Source organism: Physella acuta, unplaced genomic scaffold (genome assembly GCF_028476545.2).
Source record: "Physella acuta isolate Inbredline_101_S28 unplaced genomic scaffold, ASM2847654v3 ptg000412l, whole genome shotgun sequence".
NCBI classification, from domain to species: Eukaryota; Metazoa; Mollusca; class Gastropoda; family Physidae; genus Physella; species Physella acuta.
In genome coordinates this window covers 846,825-870,154 of record NW_026731931.1, presented here as the reverse complement: position 1 = coordinate 870,154, position 23,330 = coordinate 846,825, and the positions used below count along the sequence as shown (strand labels likewise).

General features: G+C 33.8%; 1 protein-coding gene across 1 annotated transcript in view; it reads right to left on the bottom strand.

Moving 5' to 3' along the window:
* Nucleotides 1-1,786: 1,786 nt before the first annotated feature.
* The window catches only part of LOC131942565 (deleted in malignant brain tumors 1 protein), a 34,249-nt gene continuing 12,705 nt past the window's right edge, over nucleotides 1,787-23,330 (bottom strand). The window contains exons 3-9 of the mRNA XM_059302460.1: nucleotides 22,714-22,840; nucleotides 22,066-22,271; nucleotides 21,257-21,380; nucleotides 14,253-14,455; nucleotides 7,433-7,559; nucleotides 6,786-6,991; nucleotides 1,787-1,914 (exon numbers count right to left, since the gene is read on the bottom strand). Of these exons, the coding sequence (XP_059158443.1) occupies nucleotides 1,787-1,914; nucleotides 6,786-6,991; nucleotides 7,433-7,559; nucleotides 14,253-14,455; nucleotides 21,257-21,380; nucleotides 22,066-22,271; nucleotides 22,714-22,840 (1,121 nt within the window). The remainder of the gene's footprint in view (nucleotides 1,915-6,785; nucleotides 6,992-7,432; nucleotides 7,560-14,252; nucleotides 14,456-21,256; nucleotides 21,381-22,065; nucleotides 22,272-22,713; nucleotides 22,841-23,330) is intronic.

Genomic DNA, 23,330 nt, shown 5'->3' with positions numbered 1-23,330 from the left:
ATGCAAATAAACATGTGTTTTGTTGTATTTCTGTGGTTTGTATGTATACTGTAGGCCTATATCTTGTTAACTAATGAACACGACTATGGCAGGATGAGTTGACAGATGTGGTAATTTGCATATGTTATGATGAGGAGTTGACCTCAGCCATTGAAGTAAGAAAATCAAGGATATGATTAGCACATGGGAGCTATTGCATAGCTATGACTATGTTCTACTAAGAGGGAGTTTTCCTTAGTTAGATTTATTTTGAGATACACTAAGAGGTAATATTCCTTAGTGAGGTTAAATGAATTTTTGTTATACTAAGAAGAGATTTTCCTAAGTTAGAGTCATTTGTTATTATTTGGTTACAATTGGTTTAAGGTTGTTCCACTAAGTGGGGGTATACCTTAGTGAGGTTTTGTTGTTATTATTAAACTAAGAAGGTTTACCTGAGTTACAATTTGGCGTTACTTATAAGATAAGTGAAGTTTTGCATTTTGCCATGTATTTTATGAATATCATTGTTCAATTTGGTAAGTGTTACATATAAAATAATTTAGGATGTTAATTAGCCAGTTTCTTTTTCAATATGAATTTTTTAAAACTGTTACATGTATAATGAAGATTTTATAGTAAATGTGATGTATATAAGAAAAAATTAATGTATTAATTTTTTAAAGGGGAGAAAGGGCATATGTAACAGTCAAATGTAGGATGAATGTATGTTTCGAGTGGAGGTGTAAAAAGGCGATATAAATCTAAAAAATGTGGTGGGCAGGCGCATGCGCAAAAGAAAGTGGAAGTGGAAGAAAGATTAAGAAAGGAGGGTTTTGTTTGGCAGTGTAGCTGCTGTATCTGTGATATCAATAAAATTGTAAAATTACCAGGATAAAGGTTGTTTGGTGTTATCTATCAGGCCTTAAAATATAATAAAACAACAGTGATGCGGTTTGTATTTGCCTTTACCATGTGCCATAAAGTTGGCTGTACAAACAGGGTGTGACTGTAATCATTTGTGTGATTTAATTTTATTATCTCACTTAATTTCGAAAGCGTTTAATCAATTTTTAGTTAAACATCTACTTAAATTTTAAAAAATGATAATTTTTGTATTGTCATCAAAGTGGGACGTATCTGGAAAGTTTGAAAGAAATCGTTGTATTAAAAGTAAGTCGAAATTGAGTTACAAGATTTAATACAAACCCACAAACAAACAAATAAACAGACAGACAGACGTTTCGAACTAAATAAAAGCTTGTAAAAAACCGGAAAGCACCGGATATAATTCATTTAGAATATAATTTCTTTGATGATCTCTGCATCTCTGCATTTTCAGAAAATCAGCAGCTAATGAAGAAGCAGTTAAATCGGTCTAATAACTGTCATATCAAACACGTCGATCAAGTTAGAAAATTATAGGATTATATGCTTTTAAAGTACTAAAACTGTGTGGAAACCAAATGTCACAGAAAACGAATCTTTCTCATCCATGTCAATTCTGTTTTGCTGTTTGGCTCATGGGCAACGTTTAGCTGACAAACCCACAATATCAAAGCTATCAAATTTCCTTACAATCAACACATAATTCCAAATATTTTCAGTGATAAAATTGTTAATATCCTTTAACAGTACAGTTACCAAAAAGCGTTTATTTTCAAGTACCACCACATGAAGCCTCACAACCCTCGATACGCAGAGCCAAGGCGTTAAATAACCACCATTTGGTTTTAGAAAAAACACTACATTAGAATTGTATGTAAAGCTATTTAAATACCAATTTCTTAAAATTATAAGATAAACATTACTTGAAAGCTATAATGGTTCCAGTGGGTCCTCGAATAGTCCATGTACTGTTGGTTGCAGAAGAACTCGAAGTATTTCCTGTGTTGGTTATCGTTCCAGTTGTGACATTTAAGACTTCATTTAAATCTATAAAACAAAATTTGTTTAACATTGCAAGGATATATTTGCGAGATATTAACTTATTATTTATCTTTATATAATCTTGTGTAATTAAAAGACAATTACGGAGTTATTACATAACCTAGAGCAATATAAGCGTGAAAAAATATCGAATCTGGTTTACATTTAAAGTTATTTTATCTTTATAAGAATCAATAATAATTGGCTGCCAGAAACGTAAAAATAAAACTGATCATCAATTCAACAAAAAATTCAACGAATGTTGCACATATTTACAATATGCCTAGTAAATTTTTCGACGACGTAACGAATCTAGATTGGACTATAGACTCTAAAATTATCTCTGCACCTTGTGTTAACAAATGGTTATTACGGCACAAACTCCGGATTGTGTGTAAACTCATATACCTTTGATTTCGTAATTTACATACAATCCGGAGTTTGTGCCGTAATAACCATTTGTTAACAAAAGGTGCAGAGATAATTTTAGAGTCTATAGTCCAATCTAGATTCGTTAGGTCGTCGAAAAATGTACTAGGCATATTGTAAATATGTGCAACATTCGTGTTGGTCTGTATAACAGTGATGCACATATGTGTGGTGCTTTATTGCACATTTTGTTTACATTTTCCACTGCTTAAACCTTCTGTACTATACGAAGTCAAACTTTACTGATGATGCGAGAACATTCACAGAACCTGAAAAATCGTTTTGTCTTGTCTAATACGCCGAAAATGCAAATATGCTTTTTAGATGATTAGTGTTGTGGAAGCAAATTATACTGGTGAAATTTCGTATTTTCTTCCACCTATCGTAAAAGCAACTACTGTATACATTGTTTAAACAATATACGTAAAATTCGATCCATGACTATGGACTGTCTAGAATGATAATGTGAAAAAATGATTTGGTCTTTTTAGTCTTGAATTCTCAACATATGTTGACCAATGTTTATGTTTGGCTGAATATTTACCTCTCCATTAACATACAATATAGTATGTTATCTGGTATCCCTCATGTAGATTATCAAGTTCACATAACCATAACGTGTTATTAGAGGATTAATTCATTAATTTATACATGCATTCGAGTTTGCGTTTGTTAAGCCTGTAAGAAATTAAAGCATATTTTCTGACATAATATAAGACAGTAGCGTAGCTAGGATCGATTTGTGGGGAGGGGGGGGGGTTGGGTTACATTTTTTCCCCCATTATAATTTATATATATGGAGATATATTAGCAGATTGTCTTACTAGATTTTAAATTAATTTTTTAAACCATTTTCTAATTTAGTAATTTAACCTATTTCATCGCGAAGTATATCATGAGACAAAAAAATCACACACAAATTAGCTTAAACTCATTTTATGCGAGGTATAATCGTGTTTTAAAAACTATTATATTAGCATTTTACTTTTTTTTTAAATGTACAATTTTCTTTTCATATAACCACCAAAACGTGTGAATCTCGATTGCGTGAAGCCCTCGACTGTACATGTAATCGGGTCTTATTTTTCTTTTGCTAAGCAGGCAATATATAAATGTTGGTGGCTTTACAGTTAAATGCAGTTGAATCTGAGGAACCAGTAGTATTCTTTTCCGGTTAGTTGAAGACATTGTAAAATTGACCAAAATAGATAAGAAGAGTTTCACCAATGCATTACCAATCCAATAATTTAAGAAGCGTGACCTTGTACACTACCGCATGAAAACCTTGAGTGTACGTTAATGAGGTAGAACACACTTCGGTGATGCACATCTGTTAGGGACGTAGAGGGGCGCTCTCGGGAGCCCCCGATTACACTACCGCAGAGACAACACGAAAGACCCCTGGCTCCTTAACACTAACATAGGCGCCATAGTGCTCACAGGGGATAACCCAGAGCGCAAAATAACTTCCTGAAACAATGATGATGATTGCGTCAGTCGTAAAAGTGACACAAACGAACATGATTTTTTCTTTAACATAGTAGAAAAAATATTTGACGTGTTATAACACACCAGTGTTACTGATGCAATTTGTAAGCGTTTCCAAAGGTGTATTATTAGAGTTTCGATTTCAATATCTAGAAGTGAGGATTTTTTTTAGATTTGAGTTGCCCTCCGAAAATTTTGTACTGAAATATTTTCATTATTTCGAAAACTGTAGGCTTTGGATTTGTTTGGATTTTTTTATGGACAGTTACACTTGGTTTCTTATTTATTTTGGCTCGTTTTTGCCAAATGTAACAATTATAAATAAATACATTCCACAACGAGAATCTGTATCATGAATCACAAGAACAAATTACATAAAGTATACACCGGGATTGATCTCCCTAAACTTTCTCGAATATTCTTATATAACTTGGAATATAGAGATGATTTTTAATTGCATAAACTTTTAAAAATATAATAGAATGTCATAGGAAAAAAGAATTGCGCACCAAGCAAACGCCAAAACAAAATGTGCATAATAAAAGTAATTTATAAATTTACATGCATTTTTTGAGAAATCGGAAGTAGCGTAAATTACTACTTCCGCTCAACGGAAATTATTCAAAATTTAACAGAAGGTTGAAAACTAGATCTTTTATTTACATGTGAAATTTCATTTATCTATCTGAAATAGTACTTAAGTTATAGGCTTTTGAAAAATTCAAAGTAGAAAAGCACCACTTTCGTTTATTGGAAATCGCTCAAAAGTTGATCAGGATCTACGATTTTGATAAAATACTTATATATGAAATTTCATCAACGTAGCTGTAACGGTACTCAAGTTATCGTGTTTACATACAGACAGAAAGACACACACACAGAGACAGACACACAGACATACGGACTAGATTGCAAAATTATGTTTTTTCCGTATCAGTGAGGTGTAAAAATCTCGATTTTTTTGTCGCACGAGAAAGTAAAAAAACTGACGAGTATACACACGATTTTGACGCCACACCACATTGCTTCACACACTGTTTCGTTCAAACACTTTGTCTCGCTAGCATACCACTTTCACTGTGCCTACACATTTTTGTTATAGACAATCCATGTCACATGAACTACAGAAAACATCCCAGTTAATAATCTAACCTTGGTTAATTTATCTGATTTTTCCAAAAAAATAAAACATTACTTGACCCTTTGCGGCCCTTGTGAACCTTTGGGAGCCGTAACTGAAATTATAGTTCGCAGCCGAATCATACCCTACCAGAGCGCTACTGACACGGCTGATTTAATTTATTGAGTGACTGTAACACACCTTCTTATCTATTGTCTTTCGCACTGTTTAGAACGAACTCAGGCGCCATTGCGCTAACGGGAAAGCCCAGGGCTCCAAATAGAACCCTTCAGGGGCGCCGGGCGACGCGCCTTGTTCGATATAGTCAATGATTATTGTTGCCCATCGTGTCATTAGCATATAACATCTTTTTAAACGAACTTAGGCGCATACTGCTAGCAGGGGAGTCCGGGGCGCTACGGGTCGTGGAAGCTACGGGGCGCCGGCTTTTGTGCTTGTTGACGTTTAAACACTGAATATAGTAGCATCCCTTACCCGCTATTCAGGACGCACGATTAACGGATGCCAAGTGCAACACCTTTATTTAGACTCCCGATAAGTAGGCTCTCGACATTTATTTTCTCGACAAAACGGTTCCTGTCATTACAACTTCCGACAACTAGGCTCTTGTCAAATTGGCTCCCGACAAAAGGACCACCGACAATACGGTATCCGAGCGAAACGATCTCATTGAATATGACACATGCCAGTGGGACCCGTTTATCAATATTCTTTAAGGTTAGCTTATCCAACACTCATAAGTAATACATCGTATGCAAGTCTTGTTCGGCAGGCTTTATTTTTTTAATAGTTTATCTATTATAAAGAAAACCATGTTTTAATTTAAGGGTCATCTATCTATGACTTGCATAAATGAGTCGGTTATCGGTTATTCAAACTCAGTGTTTGGGGAGAAGGGTCCACGCTGTACATTTCTACCTGCATTATGCTTGTAGGTTATCAAAAAAACAAAATGCCGTTATCATGTAAACATCATGTATATCATACATTTACACTTCTGTGCTCGCTTTCAAGCAACAGATCTTCACCGTTGTAAATTAAACATTATCAAAATGTTAGAATTGGTGGAATTTAAGGGCTCAATTTGTTTGTAAATTAATGTTGGTTCATGAAAAACAATTAAAAAGAGGTTATAGTGGTATTGGAGGTAGGCCAAACTGGTTACTTTTATGCCTATAGTTGTCATGCGATTCATTTGTCTTGAGCCAAGTTGTCGAGTCTTTTTGACGGAATTCAATATATCGGGACCCCATTTGTCGGAAGCTAATGTATCGGGAGCTCATTTGTCGGTAGCCAATATGTCCTGAGCCCATTTGTCGGGTGCCAATTTGTCGGGAGCTAATATATGGGGAGCCTATTTGTCGGTAGTCAATATGTCCTGAGCCTATTTGTCCTGAGCATATTTGTCGGGAGCCAATATGTCGGGAGTCAATATGACGGGAGCCCATTTGACGGGAGCAATTAAGACGAGGCACTTTAAACTGGGCTATTTTGACTGGGTCGTTTTGTCGGGGTTGATTTGACGGTGCACCGGGTCACCTATATAAACAAATGTAAAGCATTGTGGAGTCTCAGATAAACAAATCTCAGTTATCCAACAACTATATAGCACATTATTAGCACATTATATTAGAGATGTTTATTTTGCAAAAGCTAAAGGTTGTATATGGTTTATGCTCTCTGTATTGTACCTTGTTAGATACAATTTATAACGTTAGCCTTTTAAATGGAATGCAGAGAAGCACCACAGAGGAACGGAATAAAGAAAGTGTGTTGAACAGAATGTATTGAATATTTAGGCTTATTAATATTAAAATACCTCTGATCTCGTAGTTTCCATAAAAGCCTCTAAAGTTTATAGAGTTAGTACTGTAGAACACAATGTGTAAGTAGTTACTGGTTGAAACAATCAGCCGAGGTGACATCAAGCAGGAATCCAAACATGACGAATTAGCTGTAGGTCCATCGTATATATTAAGGGAGTTATAGAAACAACTCAAGACGTCTAAGTTGGAATCAATTAAACTGTAACAAAAAACAATTTGTATTTAAATAGCGCAGATTTCAAAATTGACTCCTACTCCAGCTTTCGCCCATTTGTGCAATTTCGAATCATTTCATTCATTCATACAAACTTACACTCATTCACTCTTATACTCATTTACTCATACACTCATAAAGTCATGTACTGATAAACTCAAACATTAAGAAGACGTAGCTTGAGGTCCATCGAGTACTTTAAGGTTTGTATAGTGACAGCCAAAGTTGTATAGTTTAGTATCAGTTTTCTGTCAGGACATTTTTGTCTAATTACTTACATACATATATGTGGTTGTTTTTTTTTTATCCCTAATACAATTCTTATTAATAATCATACTCCTATTCATATTTCCATTCCAACTGCAATTCATATAATCATATATACATAGTTAATATGTAATTGCAAGATATAAGCAGAAAACTTACTTAAGAATGATGAACGTATCAGGCTTGCCTTGTATAGTCCAGGTGTAAAACTTGTTCTTTAGGAAACCCAGTGGATATCCAGGACTAGAGATGAAACCCTGAGGCTCGGTTAGCGTGATGTTTGTATCTGCATGTTTTGTTAAATTGATTAATGTTTATTTTGACATTGAACAATAAAATGAAGTCTATATAGGCCTACACTGATCGAGTTTTTGAAAAGCATACTTTACTTTAGTTTTCGATTTCAGACTTTCGTTTACATTCTACTTTAAACGTTTGTGTTTTGTGCAATGTTTTGCTATATTATTTATATGAGCATTATACATAAATAGGAATAACCAATATGTTGTATAGAGCTAGGTTATTGTTATGACGCGTTCAGGGTAAATGGTTAAAACAGGCTATAGCTAATTAGGTTAGAGAGATCAATGAAAATACAAGAGCTGACCTGTCACGTGGGACGGTCAGCTGACCACTGATGCGTGGGTCAGTAGTTAGATCAGCGGCAGTTAGTAATACGTAGGCAAGGAGAACGGACAGAGAAATGTAGAGTTAGGTAGAGAGTTAGAATGTAGTGTGTTAGGATTGGTCATGGGAGTGCGTAGTTTGTAGAGCAAATAGTATATAGTTTAGGTTAGTTAGATAAAGTAGGAAGTTGATTGTTTAAATTGTAATAAAGGACATTATATTTCATCTTAACCACCCCCACACTCACATTTAGTGGTACTGCTTTTCCCCACCCTCAAAACTGACGGTAGATCCTCTAATCAACCCCACCCTAACAGTTATGTTTGTTGTTACTTTACTCATGTAAGTATCGTTATTATTATTCTGTTATATTTATTTTATTATTAACATATTAACAATCGCAATATGTACCCAATTTTCTAGATGTAGGTAAACATCACGATCAAGACATCTCTAATGTGTTGATTCCTAGCTTTCATGATTCGTAGTGTTATGTATAAAAACTAAATAATTTCCAACAAAAAAAAATTACAACGCATATTTAAGTTTAAGAAAAAATCATTGTATCCGACAAAAAGCTCCAGAGAAGGAGTGTGCATCTGTTTTAAATGTTTTGCATCACTAATATAATTTATTTATTACGCGTATAGAATAAAGATTTTATTGTGTTAAGCCAATATTAACAGTATACACATCTATTACACATTACGAGTTACGAAATGCAAAAAAAATATATTTTTAAATAAGGGTGTATGTATCCTTCTTTTATTGGCTATCCGACAAATGCTAATATTAGTCTACTACTTACAACGCTTTTTAAAAATCTATTAGTCTAAAAATATTTTTATTTTTCGAATCGAAAAGCTATTTACTTTCATTTTTTTAGAACAATAATAACAATTAAAATAAAAATAAAATAATTCTTAGATTAAGTACATCCCTTTTAAATATAAAAAGCAGATCCATTTTCAGCATCTAGATCTAGATATTACTATTTCTAACAATTTGATATTTCCTTTAAAGTACCTGAAACATGGTTTACCAAAATTTTACGAGTAGCGATCCCTTTTATAAATAGTTAGTGATCAGCGACCCCCTTAGTATTAAATGTCGAAATTAGTAAATAAATTAATATACAATAAAATAAGATTCACTGTTTTAATGCGATGGGTAAGATTGATTCTGACGCTAAATATTTTACTTTTTTTCTGAACGCCTGATTTTGACCCAAACATAGACAGCGTACCATCAATACACACCCCACAGCAGTTTCCCCATTGTACTTCTCAAGTTAAAAAAAAACTATTTTTTATTCATTAATTTGAAAAGCAAACAATGGTGCAAGCTTGATTTCATTTAAAATGTATTATTTAACATCTACGGACATGTATGCCACACGCCGCTGAATAGTGTTATTAGACAGATATATTTGCTGCATCTTTACTGCACGGGGATAGCCAAGAACTAATTTCATCATCTTTAACATGCAAGGTTTGATGATTTTATGATATTTTCTCCAATTGCGTGAGGGTTTTTTTTTTGCTTGGCAATATCTAATGCGATTTCATATGATGCCTGCACTAATGCTGTATTTCCGTGGTGAAAACTTTCTTTTTGATCGTCTCTGACGTTTGCAACTAGCTTCATGCCGACGAAAGAACTCCATATTTTTTTGGTGTGTACGAACGACTCGTCTTAAAATGACTAAGAACAATCTAAAAACTTCAATACTCTGTTCATCAACCAAGAAAACAAACCCCCTCAGAGATCTAAAGATTAAAGCAGTAAAAAGCTAAAACGGAATAAGTAATAAAATAAAATAAAATACTTAAAAAAACTTTTTAAAAAACCACGTTTTTCTTGTGGACTAAAAAGTAGAAAATAACTATTTACATACATTTGATGACAAAAAAACGTGGGTACGTTCACCATCAAATTTCCCGACCCATCTGCCCGACCCACGTTTTTTGTCATCAAATGTATGTAAATAGTTATTTTCTACTTTTTAGTCCACAAGAAAAACGTGTTTTTTTTAAAAAGTTTTTTTAAGTATTTTATTTTCTCCTTTTTAGTCCGTTGCTACACATGAAAAACGTGGTTTTTAAAAAAGTTTTTTATATAGTTTATTTTCTACTTTATCTAATGACTTGATTAAGTATGACTTGCCTAAGTGTTTATAAATACACGGACTAAAAATCTTGAGCGACCAGGATTCGAACCTAGGTTGTCGCGGCCACAACGCGAAGTACTAACCACTATACGATCACGGCCAGCGCGCTCACATCGATTGGGGCCGAAGTAACTGTGTCAATAGGCCTCCAGTCTTGTCGGTATCTTTAGAAATCATGTCCTCAATTTTATGGTCCTTAGGGCGTAATTAAATTAAGCTAATTACGGTCTCTAATTGCTAGTTTTTATGATTGCATCTGAAATTGTTAGGCGAAAGTAGCCTGCATGCCAAATTTCAGATCTATAGAGCAATCAAAAGTGGGCTAATTTTCGATGTCAATTTTAACAACAAACAAACACACGCGAAGCTGAGTTAATAAAAACGTGTTAAAAAATAGAAAAGTATAAGGAAGTATTGGAGGAATCGCTCTCTCTTTCGTCATTTAATATGAAATTATTCAAACTTCTGCATATGCTAATGCCTACGCTTATTTTTACGCGTATGTTAATGCTTTGTTAGGCAAATTGATGCGCACGAATGCTGTTGCAGGACTATTTTGAAAGTGTGACGCGGTACGCAAGTAAGTGACGTTTTAGTGGATGATCGTTGTTGCCGGTAATGAAGCTGAAAGTAGTCTTGTTATTGTAGTTTTGGGTGAGGCCGTAAATGTATTCAAGTTATAATTTCGCTTGTAAAGGTCGTTATATGTACTATATGTGTAATAAACAGCAGAGTCAACTAAATTCATCCTATCAAGGGATTTGCATGCATTTATGTCGTCGTGCTTTAGGATGAACTACTGAATGGCTAGAAAGAATATAATGGTAGTGTAAGCCCTCTCACTGCATAGCTTCGGCACACATAATCCCCTACTTATAACATTTTCGCTTATGCTTAAATATACATGATATATATGTTTTTAGCCAATTAATGTGCATTTTCACTTTACTATGTATTTTTTTTTATATTACATGAGTCACTAATCTTAACATACATAGTCATATGCTTTTTCTTTCTAAAAACCACTTCCATTTTCTACACACCAAAAATCACAACGCATATTTAATTTGAAAAAAAAAACAGTGTCCGACGAACCTATTTGGGAAACAGCTTGCCTTTCTGACTTTAATAGGCATATAGGGTATAAAAAAACATTTACCGTGTTAACAATATATATATATATATATATATATATATATATATATATATATATATATATACATATACATATAAGAATACACGTTATGATGCGCTTATAAACTAACTTTTCAGTAAATGTGTACGTACTAATTTTATTGGCTGTCAAACAAGTGTTATTATTAGTCCGTTATTTATTTTTAAAGAAACTGAATGCTTTTTAGTCTAAAGTTTAGTACATTATTGTTATTGAAATGTCATTTACATTCATTTGTCAATAAAAAAAATAAATAACAGGGCAATTAAAAGTTTTAATTCCCGGTTTAAAAACAACCCTCTCGAATATTAAATAAAGAAGTCAAGCGGATCATGTTTTAGCCCTCGATATTACAAATCTAACAATCTCATTTTTTTTATATTCCTACTAAATTCTATAGAAAACTAGCGTACCCGACCCCCGCGCGTTGCCGCGGGGATAGAAGAAAGTCTGACAAAATATATTAGGATTTCACCAACGCGTTATCAATTATAATTAATGTTCTTAGACGCGTGACATTTTTTTCTAAAAATGAGTTATTTAAATGTAAACAATGCCTGTTCTTGGATCATAAATATCAGGACACGGGTTTACCTACACTAACGCATGAAAACATTGAGTGTACATTAATCACTCACCGAAATAATATGGTAGAACACACTTCGGTGACCGCGTCTGTGTCAGAGACGTAGAGGGGCGCTCTCACGGCCCCCACCCCCCGATTACACGACCGCATAGGCGCGGCGTACGACCCCTGGTTCCGTAAAACTAACAGGCGCCATCGGCCAAATAGCATCCTGTTAATAATGATGCAGATTTCGTCATTCGCTAAAGTGACACAAATGAACAGGATTTTTTTCTTTAACACTTAAAAAAATTATTTGACGTGTTTTAAATATCAGTGTGACTGATGCAATATGCTGGCGTTACTAATGGTCTATTGATAGATGCTCGATCTCAATTTGTGACAGAATTGTCTAATAATAGATGCTTATTGCATCATTCGCAATGTAACGAAACTCTACAGTAAGCTCCTCATATTCAAAAAGTAAATTTTTTCATCTTTCGCAAGGTGACGAAACTGTACAGAAGGATTTCCTCGCGTTACAAAGTTATTTTTAGAAGCCTGTTGTAGTTTTACCGCTGAATATAGTAGTACCCCTTACTCGCTATGCAGGACGCTTGATTAACGGATGCCAAGTGCCAACTTAGTTGCTCTAAAACTCTGGGCGCCAAACCATGTATTGACGAAAGTTGTACCCTATATGGTGCCGCCCGTAAGAAACTTAGTTTTCTTTTTCGCAGAAATATTTTCGGGGGTATTCTCATCTACTCCCTAAAGTTTCATGGCATTCGGATGAACCGCATCCGAGTTTTATTTTTTATATACCGTGTATAGAGAAAAAAAATCGCTCCCCCGGGGGGCGCCGCGCTTAAAATATTAAACAATATTTTTGCAGAACCCTACCATTGAGTGAACTAATCATCTCCCCAAAGTTTCATGGTACACGGATGAACGGTGTGAAACCGAAATTTTATAAACCGTATATAAAGAAAAATCGCAGCCGCCCGTGGCGCCGCCCTTGCGAAATTAAAAAAAAAGTTTTTTTTTACATAACCCTTCCCTGAATTGCTCTAATCAACTCCCCCAAAGTTTCTTGGCTATCGGATAACGGTGTCACGCCAAAATCGACTTATTTTTATAAACCGTATATAAAGAAAAATCGCAGCCGCCCGTGGCGCCGCCCTTGCGAAATTTTATATACCGTGTATAGAGAAAAAAATCTCCCCCCCCCCGGGGGGCGCCGCCCTTACAATATTAAACAATATTTTTTGCAGAACCCTACCATTGAGTGATCTAATCACCTCCCCAAAGTTTCATGGTACACGGATGAACGGTGTGAAACCGAAATTTTATAAACCGTATATAAAGAAAAATCGCACCTTCCCGTGGCGCCGCTCTTTCGAAATTAAAAATGTTTTTTTTACAGAACCCTTCCCTAGAGTTTTATAATGAACTCCCCAAAGTTTCATGCCTATCGGATTAACGGTGTCACTGCACTTAACTTTTATTATTTTTATATACCGTAAATAGAGAAAAATCGGACCCTCCCGTGGCGCCGCCCTTGCGAAATTAATTTTTTTTTTACAGAACCCTTTCCTAGAGTGGTATAATGAACTCCCCAAAGTTTTATGCCTATCGGATAAACGGTGTCACTGCACTTAACTTTTATTATTTTTTTATACCGTAAATAGAGAAAAATCGGACCCTCCCGTGGCGCCGCCCTTGCGAAATTAAATTTTTTTTTTTTACAGAACCCTTTCCTAGAGTGGTATAATGAACTCCCCAAAGTCTCATGGCTATCGGATGAACGATGCCAAAACAAAATCGACTTTTATTTTTATATACGGTATATAGAGAAAAAAAATCGCGCCCTACCGGGGCGCCACCCCTACGAATTTGAAAATGTTTTTTGCGCAAAAACCTCCATAGGAGTATTCTCAACATCTTACCAAAGTTTCATGGGGATCGTGAGAATGGTGTCACTGCAGTTCCTTTTTATTATTTTTATATACCGTATATAGAAACAACTTCCCAAAGTTTCACGGCGATGTGATGAGAGGTGTAGTAATGCATAAAGGACAAACATACACACACATACATTGCTTTTTATATATATAGATATCATGATAGTGGAATGTCGGTAGGTAGTCGATTTAGTATTTCTAAAATTGCTGTTTATTAAGTACGTGTCAGTCTAGGTGACATATTGATAAATGTTAATGCTACTGGTGAGGTAGCTATAGATTATTTACAAGGGAGAGAGAAATCAAAGCATGTTACCGTGAAGCTTATCTGCAAGTAACTGATTTAATTTACATGTGATTAACAAAACAACAGTTGTACTTCCTCAAATTTACATTTATATGGTAGATATTTAAGTTCATACACAGAATAAATTATCAAACTATTATGTATTCAAAGATTTTAAAAATTAAATACTTACCTAAAATTTTATAGGTAGCTAGAAATGTCGCATTTCCTGATGTCTTAAATTCCACAAGCATGACGTTTGTTGTTGACAATGTCAGAATTTGCCGTGCTGTACACATTTTCCCAAATGACCTGCTGAGTGTCCATGGTCCATCAAATATCTCAATGTAATCAGCTGCACAGATTTTATTTGTACCCATATCCATGTATGTTAGGCTAAAAAGATTAAGTATTATAAATTAAAACATATATACATTTATATCTATAATAATAGTTTCGCTATTCTGGCACTCTGTCACTCTGTTGGGAACAATATAAAGAAAACACGAGCAATATTAAAACGTTCAAAGTCAAGCGAAAAACGAAACCTGACGTCACATGGAACATGTAGTAGGAAATAGTCTAAACTAGGAAAAGTACACATAAAAATTTTTCTGGGAAAGGAGGGGGGGGGGGGGGGGAACGAACATCGGTAAAAATACATTTTCTATATAAATCCTTTTTAGTTATAGGGGACGGTAGACGCTTCGAGGATGAGGGGCTCTGTCTCAAAATCCCCCTCCCCCCTGTTGATTCGCCTGAAAGAAACTCTAAATGCGACTTTTGTCATGTTTAAACTTGGGTGTAGGGTTTAAGAGTATGACTACGTCTATATTTAGTATCAATGTGCAGTAACTTCGTCTAGATCAAACTTAAATCCAATTAAAGTGGCGATTCTGGATAAAAATCCGTTTTCAATGACATTTGTCGTTTCCGGGTAAGTTTGCAGTTGAGGTGTTGATTTCGGTTTTGGTTTCGGTTTAAAGAAAAAAGACAACACTATCAACCTAGCGCCCTTTGTATTTCTCCCTCAACGGGCAATTTTTCTCGTACTAAAATATGTAGGATACTAAACTAGATATTTCTAGTCTGAGCGACTGGGTTCTGTAACTATTATATTATTAGCTTTATGGGGTATTTTAATTTAAAGGCAAAAGAAATTTTAGATTCCAGTGTAGAAAGCTTTTGTTATAAAGCAATATTATTAAGACGATATTTTTATCAATTTGTATATTTAATGCAATGTTTTATTTGTGAGGGTTTATATATTTCTATTAAAAATGTTAGGCTTTTTTTCTTTTACGAGTAATCGATTTAAGAGCCTTATTTTTTTGGTATCCGAAATATGTATGTGCGATTAAGTTACAAACTGGAAGTTTAGGCTTTTCTTTATCATAGTTCAAAGCGAACAGGATGTATCTGATGGTGAAACGATAATTACTTTTTAAAATCTTTTTAAATTCTTGAATATTATTATTCGTTAGTTAATTGTTATATGTATTTTCCGGTTATTAAAGATTAATACTTTAGGACCACGTTTATGTTTTCCAGGATAATTTTATGAAAGAACTATAAAGTTTTAACTTAATTATGTCCCTCGCATTGAGATTATTTAATATCCCTTTTCTTGGTGATAACATACATTTTCGCTATTATTGTTAATGGGCTGATATTTTCCTCATATTTAATTTTAATATGACTTAACAAATAGCTTAAGGACGTAAAGTCACTATCCACCTTTTCAGTGTTAAATGAAATAATGTTTACTTATAATGTTTTCGTTCCGCTTCTACCAGTTTCGCCTGTATGTGTCTATTTTATCTTACATTGCCCACGGTTATGTGGAGTGTTGGTTTCGACTTTTTTACTTTCTCGTATATACGAAGTATAGAGAAAGTCTTGTAATCGTGCAAAAAAAATCGACGATTTTTACAAATCTCGACGTTTTACATCTCACTGATACGGAAAAATATAATTTTGCAATCTTGTCCGTATGTCTGTGTGTCTGTCTGTGTGTCTGTCTGTGTGTTTGTAAACACGATAACTTGAGTACCGTTACACCTAGGTTGATGAAATTTCATACATAAGTATTTTATAAAAATTGTAGATCCGTATCGACTTCTGAGCGATTTTCGGTAACCGGAAGTGGTACTTTTTCTACATTGAAATTTTCAAAAGCCTATAACTTGAGTACTATTTCAGATAGATAAACGAAATTTCACATGTAAGTAAAAGATCTAATTCTCTACCTTCTGTTAAATTTTGCGTCGTTTCCGTTGACCGGAAGTAGTAATTTACGCTACTTCCGATTTCTCAAAAAACAAATGTAAATTTTTAAAGTACTAATAATATTGCGCACTATTATGCATTTTTTTATTTAGCGTTCACTTGGTGTGCAATTCTATTGTCTACGAGATTTTATTCTATTTTTAAAACTTTAAGTATTTAAAATGGATTAAAAATCATGTCTATAGCCCGAGTTCCCATCCCCTGTTATTTTATATAAAAATATTCGAGAATATTTGGGGAGATCACTCCCGGTTTATTTTCTATGGAAGATTAGTTGTTTTTTTAATCTATGTTAAGGTTTTAAGGTAAACACACTGGATAAGCACTAACACGAGGTAGTGTTTTGCCCCTATTCACTAAACAAGGGTTACCTCCTTTCCCCCTTATGTCTCCCTTAAGTAAACACCAAGTATCTGACCATTTGGAAATTCGTTTATCATCTAAAACGTTTTTTGCTACATGTGTTATTGGGCTGATGTCGATTAATTATATACTATGGATCAAGATCTGCCATTTAAGGTTATTACGGAGGGAAGGGGCGTTATAGTGGCAGCAACGGATGACATAGTAAAGAGAGTGGATGCACCAAAGCAAAACGTTGCAGAATATACGAGAAAAATTAAACATGTTTTTTTAACAACATTATACACATTTAGAGTTAAATACACTTGTAAGAACTACATGTTACATCCTGTAAATTGTTGATGGGGGCGTGACAACTAGAAGGTAAAGCAAATACAGAAAGACAAGGCACATCTATTTGAATTTTACCCTTAACAACTGACAAGTCTATCGCACTTTTAAATTGTCGTATTTTTCTTTCTTCATAGTAACATAGATATGTAACTCGGATTATGGTCGGATAGGAGTAAGTTTGATTGCTATTTCCGAGAAACTCAACTCGAACCGTTCGGCAGATGATGTTCGTTAGCTGGGTACATCAACTCATCTCGTTGAGGAAAGTCCAAAACCAGACAACCAACAATTATACAGATATTTCGTCAATACTGTGAAGAACGAAAACAATAAATCGGGACGATCTCCCCTAAAACTTTTTTCAATATCCATATATAACCCTACGGGGGATGGCAACTTGGGATATAGACAATATTTTAAATCCGATACTTAAACTTAATTGCTTTAACTTTTTAAAATAGAATAGAATCTCGAAGAAAAAGAATTGCACACCAAATGAACGCCAAATAAAATGTGTAGAATATTGCGGAATATTATTAATACTTTATAAATTCGCATCAGAAACAGCCTAAATTACTATTTTCGGTCAACAAAGTTACTCAAAGTTTGATAGAAGGCAGAGATATTATTCTTATATATGAAATTTCATTTATCTGTCTGAAATAGTACTCAAGTTATAGGTTTTTGAAAAATTGAAGGTAGAAAAAGTTTCACTTCCGTTTTTTGGAAATCGCTCAAAACTTGATACGGGTCTAGAAATTTGATATAATTCTTATATATGAAATTACATAAACCTAGCTGTAACGGTATTCAAGTTATCGTCTTTACATAAACACATACATACACATACACATACAAACACAAACATACGGACAAGATTAAAAAATTATGTTTTTCCGACTCAGGGAGGTGTAAACAATTACAATACTTTCACTTTACTCTGTAAACGAGAAAGTAAAAAGATAAACTGTGTCTTTGCATAGGGTTGGCAATGCAAGAACAGCCTACAAAACATATTTTGGGTTGCCGATATTTAATAGAAACATAATCATCTCGAACTCAATAGTAAACTTCTTTTACCCCTTGGAGTTAAGTCATAGAGTATAAATAATAAAAATAAATACAGTCCTTGATAAATGAATGCCTTAGAAATATCTATTGAATCCGCTGGGCATAAGATCTTCAATAAAATTGTGATTATGGCAGCGGATGAAACAACTGCCAGCTGACGAAAAGACCCTCCAAAGAAAACAGAAATTGATAGGCCCCACTCCCATCTAACATGAATCCAGAAGTAAAAAAAATAAACGAGGTCTACCATGTAAGACTGGAAGACGACAAAATGGAAGCGTGCAAACATCATGGAAACTACCTATAGCTCACTTATTCAATCACTGTATGGGCACATTTATAGAATCATTTAGAAAGCAAACAGAAAAGACTTTTTTCTATCTATATTGATATTTTTACTTTAACTTAGTTTTATTTTCTTATTTTCAGTGTATTTAAAAGCTTGTTGCTATACACGTTTTAAAATTTGTTTTATTTTCTACTTTTTAGTGATCCATAAGTTTGGAGTCAGATGATCAGAAAGGCAGCAATAAAACTCATTTTTTTACAAACAGTAATGAATTGCACTAACGTTTATTATGAATCACCTTACTTTTACAATGAAACTAATATATTTGAAAATATTAAATAAAATCTATATTTACATTTTTTTTAAAAGAACTGAGAAATTTAAAGGAGAAAAGGAGGGAATGGATCTCTCTTATCAACAGGGACTTTTACTTCTTGAGAAAGAACCAGGAATTCAGCTGGCTGAGATGAAGGACAGAAGACAGTACATTGAAATAGATGCTAACTCAAACCTATTGTGTTTTTAAATTCTGCTGTTCAGTGGATATTGTGACATACATTATGTCAATTTACCAATAACTATGTAAACCTACACAAATAACCCATCCGTCTTAGGGATGGTTTGATTTCACACCTCATTACATTTTACAGGTTTTAAGGACTTATAATACATGCTGGGATCATAAACATATTTATTTTGACAGATTTGAAGCAAGAAGTTACACTATGCTCCACAATGGACTGAGGCGCAAGCTTTACTATCACGCTACAGCTTTAAAGCTGTCATGCTTATTTAAAAATGTCTTATTAAGATAATGAACACCCAGAAGACATATTATATAAAGAATGCTCACAATAAAATGCATTAAACTGTTTCTGTGTTATCTAATATTTCCATAGATAAGAGAATGGTTAGGAATATGTTCAATTGTATATATTTGTCTTGACAATACATTATGATTGTGGTTAAGCCAATAGTAGGGTATGCAATTGTGAGTTTTGGCTGATCATTGACAGGTTACACATATGGTTTGATTTGTAAATTTCAGTATGCAGGTCAGCTGGCCACATTATGTGGTGGATAAAGGTGATCAGGTAATAAAAATGCAATGTTCTTCTGTAAACAATTTCGTAGCTTACTAGAAAACAAACTACATTTTTTCACGTTTCAGATATAGCTAAAGTTCAATTATATATTTCACAGCTCACCAGACTATTAAGGTGATCTAGTCGATCTAGTTGCTTACATTATGTTATTGAATATAGTAATATATGGTTGATTTAATTTTGGTATCGCACTTATTTTCGAATCCGTTTGATCGATTTTTAATGACTAATTAAACATCTACTTAAATTAAAAAAATAGATAATTTTTGTATTGTCATCAAAGGGGGACGTATTTGGAAAGTTTGAAAGAAGTCGCTGTATTAAAAGTAAGTCTAAATTGAGTTACAAGATTTAACACAAACCCACAAACAAACAAACAAACAAACAAACAAACAGACGTTTCGAACTAAATACAAGCTTGTAAAAAACGGAAAGCACGGGCAATAATACATTTAGAATGGGATTTCTTGGATGATCTCTGCATCTCTACATGAGAAGCAGTTAAATCTGTCTAATAACTGTTTTATCTAACACGTCTATTAAGTTAGAAAACTTTATGATTAAATGCTTTTAAAGTACTAAAACTGTGTGGTAACCAAATGTCACAGAAAACGAATCATTTTCATCAATGTGAGATCTATTTTGCTTTATGGCTCATGGACATGGAGGAAATACTTAAAACAAGAAACACGTTTCAGGGCTAAATAGAAAGAAAAATAGGGAAATAATAATCTCACGTTGAAGACAAAATATCTGATCTTCACCTTTAGGAGAATAGCAATGAAGAACCAAAAAAAGAACGAAATAAAAGAAAAGAAGTGAGGTGTAGAATGTCTACTCAACAGATTATATCACAACCTGAGAGACGCTGGTATAGAAGCTAAAAATAAAGAGAAAGGGAATAAGGCCCTGGTTATCATAGACGACAACGCTCATAGAAGATGTGGTGAGATTAACAAGACAAAAAAATAATATTAATAGAAGCAGTAGAGGACGACCCTAGTGTAACGTGGTCAGAAGTTTTACACCGTTTATTAGTAATGCCTAAGCCCGGTAGAGGGACATACATTTATAAGGTCCTACACCCATTGATGTAGATTAAGAGTAGGCAAAGAATATTCTCTTAAGAGTCATACTGCATATTTAACAGAGTTACATACTTTTTTTATCTTTTATATATTTGGCTTAAACATTAATAATTAAAGAAAAGAAAATATAGAAGACTAAATGCTACTGGATTTAACGTTACGGTATTTGTTGATGTCAGCTCTTTGTGACGTTAATAGGTGTTTTGCTTTGTCTGTTCGACACGGACCTCATTACATTTTCTGTTGTCTGATCTAAATCCCAGGCTGACCCACAGTAACATACATTTATCAGCTTCTTAACATTGGAATGAAATGAATATTCGTTCCTACATAACCAATGTCATAGATCTGTTATCATTCATTTACTACACAACGTTTAGCTAATACACCCACAATAACAAAGTTTTTGAATTTCCTTACAATCAACACATAATTTCAAATATTTTCAGTGATAAAATAGTTAATATCCTTTAACAGTACAGTTACCAAAAAAAGCGTTTATTTTCAAATACCTCCACATGAAGCCTCACAACCCTCGATACACGAAGCCAAAGCGTTAAAAAAACAACCATTTCGTTGTAGAAAAAAAGCACTATATTATAATTGAATGTAAAGCTATTTAAATACTAATTTCTTTAAATTATGAGATAAACATTACTTGAAAGCAATAATGGTTCCTCTGGGTCCTCGAATAGTCCATGTATTGTTGGTTGCAGAAGATTTCGAAGTATTTCCTGCATTGGTTATCGTTCCAGTTGTGGCATTTAAGACTTTATTTAAATCTATAAAATAAAATTTGTTTAACATTGCAAGGATATATTTGCGAGATATTAACTTATTATTTATCTTTATATAATCGTGTGTAACTAAAAGACAATTACGAAGTTATTACATAACCTAGAGCAATATAAGAGTGAAAAAAATATCGAATCTGGTTTACATTTAAAGTTATTTTATCTTTATAAGAATAAATAATAATTGGCTGCCAGAAACGTAAAATAAAAACTGATCATCAATTCAACAAAAAATTCAACGAATGTTGCACATATTTACAATATGCCTAGTAAATTTTTCGACGACGTAACGAATCTAGATTGGACTATAGACTCTAAAATTATCTCTGCACCTTGTGTTAACAAATGGTTATTACGGCACAAACTCCGGATTGTTGTAAACTCATATACCTTTGATCTCGTAATTTACATACAATCCGGAGTTTGTGCCGTAATAACCATTTGTTAACACAAGGTGCAGAGATAATTTTAGAGCTAAAGGTTGTATATGGTTTATGCTCTCTGTATTGTACCTTGTTAGATACAATTTATAAAGTTAGCCTTTTAAATGGAATGCAGAGAAGCACCACAGAGGAACGGAATAAAGAAAGTGTGTTGAACAGAATGTATTGAATATCTTAACAGTAAGGTCCTACGCCAGTGATCGAGTTTAGGCTTATTAATATTAAAATACCTCTGATCTCGTACTTTCCATAAAAGCCTCTAAAGTTTATAGAGTTAGTACTGTAGAACACAATGTGTAAGTAGTTACTGGTTGAAACAATCAGCCGAGGTGACATCAAGCAGGAATCCAAACATGACGAATTAGCTGTAGGTCCATCGTATATATTAAGGGAGTTATAGTAACAACTCCAGACGTCTAAGTTGGAATCAATTAAACTGTAACAAAAAACAAATTGTATTTAAATTGCGCAGATTTCAAAATTGACTCCTACTCCAGCTTTCGCCCATTTGTGCAATTTCGAATCATTTCATTCATTCATGCAAACTTACACTCATTCACTCTTATACTTATATACTCATACACTCATAAAGTCATGTACTGATAAACTCAAACATTAAGAAGACGTAGCTTGAGGTTCATCGAGTACTTTAAGGTTTGTATAGTGACAGCCAAAGTTGTATAGTTTAGTATCAGTTATTCTGTCAGGACATTTTTGTCTAATTACTTACATACATATATGTGGTTGTTTTTTTTTTATCCCTAATCCAATTCTTATTAATAATCATACTCCTATTCATATTTCCATTCCAACTGCAATTCATATAATCATATATACATAGTTAATATATAATTGCAAGATATAAGCAGAAAACTTACTTAAGAATGATGAACGTATCAGGCTGGCCTTGTATAGTCCAGGTGTAAAACTTGTTCTTTAGGAAACCCAGTGGATAACCAGGGCTAGAGATGAAACCCTGAGGCTCGGTTAGCGTGATGTTTGTATCTGCATGTTTTGTTAAATTGATTAATGTTTATTTTGACATTGAACAATAAAATGAATTGTCTATATACACTGATCGAGTTATTAAAAAGCATACTTTACTTTAGTTTTCGATTTCAGACTTTCGTTTACATTCTACTTTAAACGTTTGTGTTTTGTGCAATGTTTTGCCATATTATTTATATGAGCATTGTACATAAATAGGAATGTTGTATAGATTTAGGTTATTGTTATGGCGCGTTCAGGGTAAATGGTTAAAACAGGCTATAGCTAATTAGGTTAGAGAGACCAATGAAAATACAAGAGCTGACCTGTCACGTGGGACGGTCAGCTGACCACTGATGCGTGGGTCAGTAGTTAGATCAGCGGCAGTTAGTGATACGTAGGTAAGGAGAACGGACAGAGAAATGTAGAGTTAGGTAGAGAGTTAGAATGTAGTGTGTTAGGATTGGTCATGGGAGTGCGTAGTTTGTAGAGCAAATAGTATATAGTT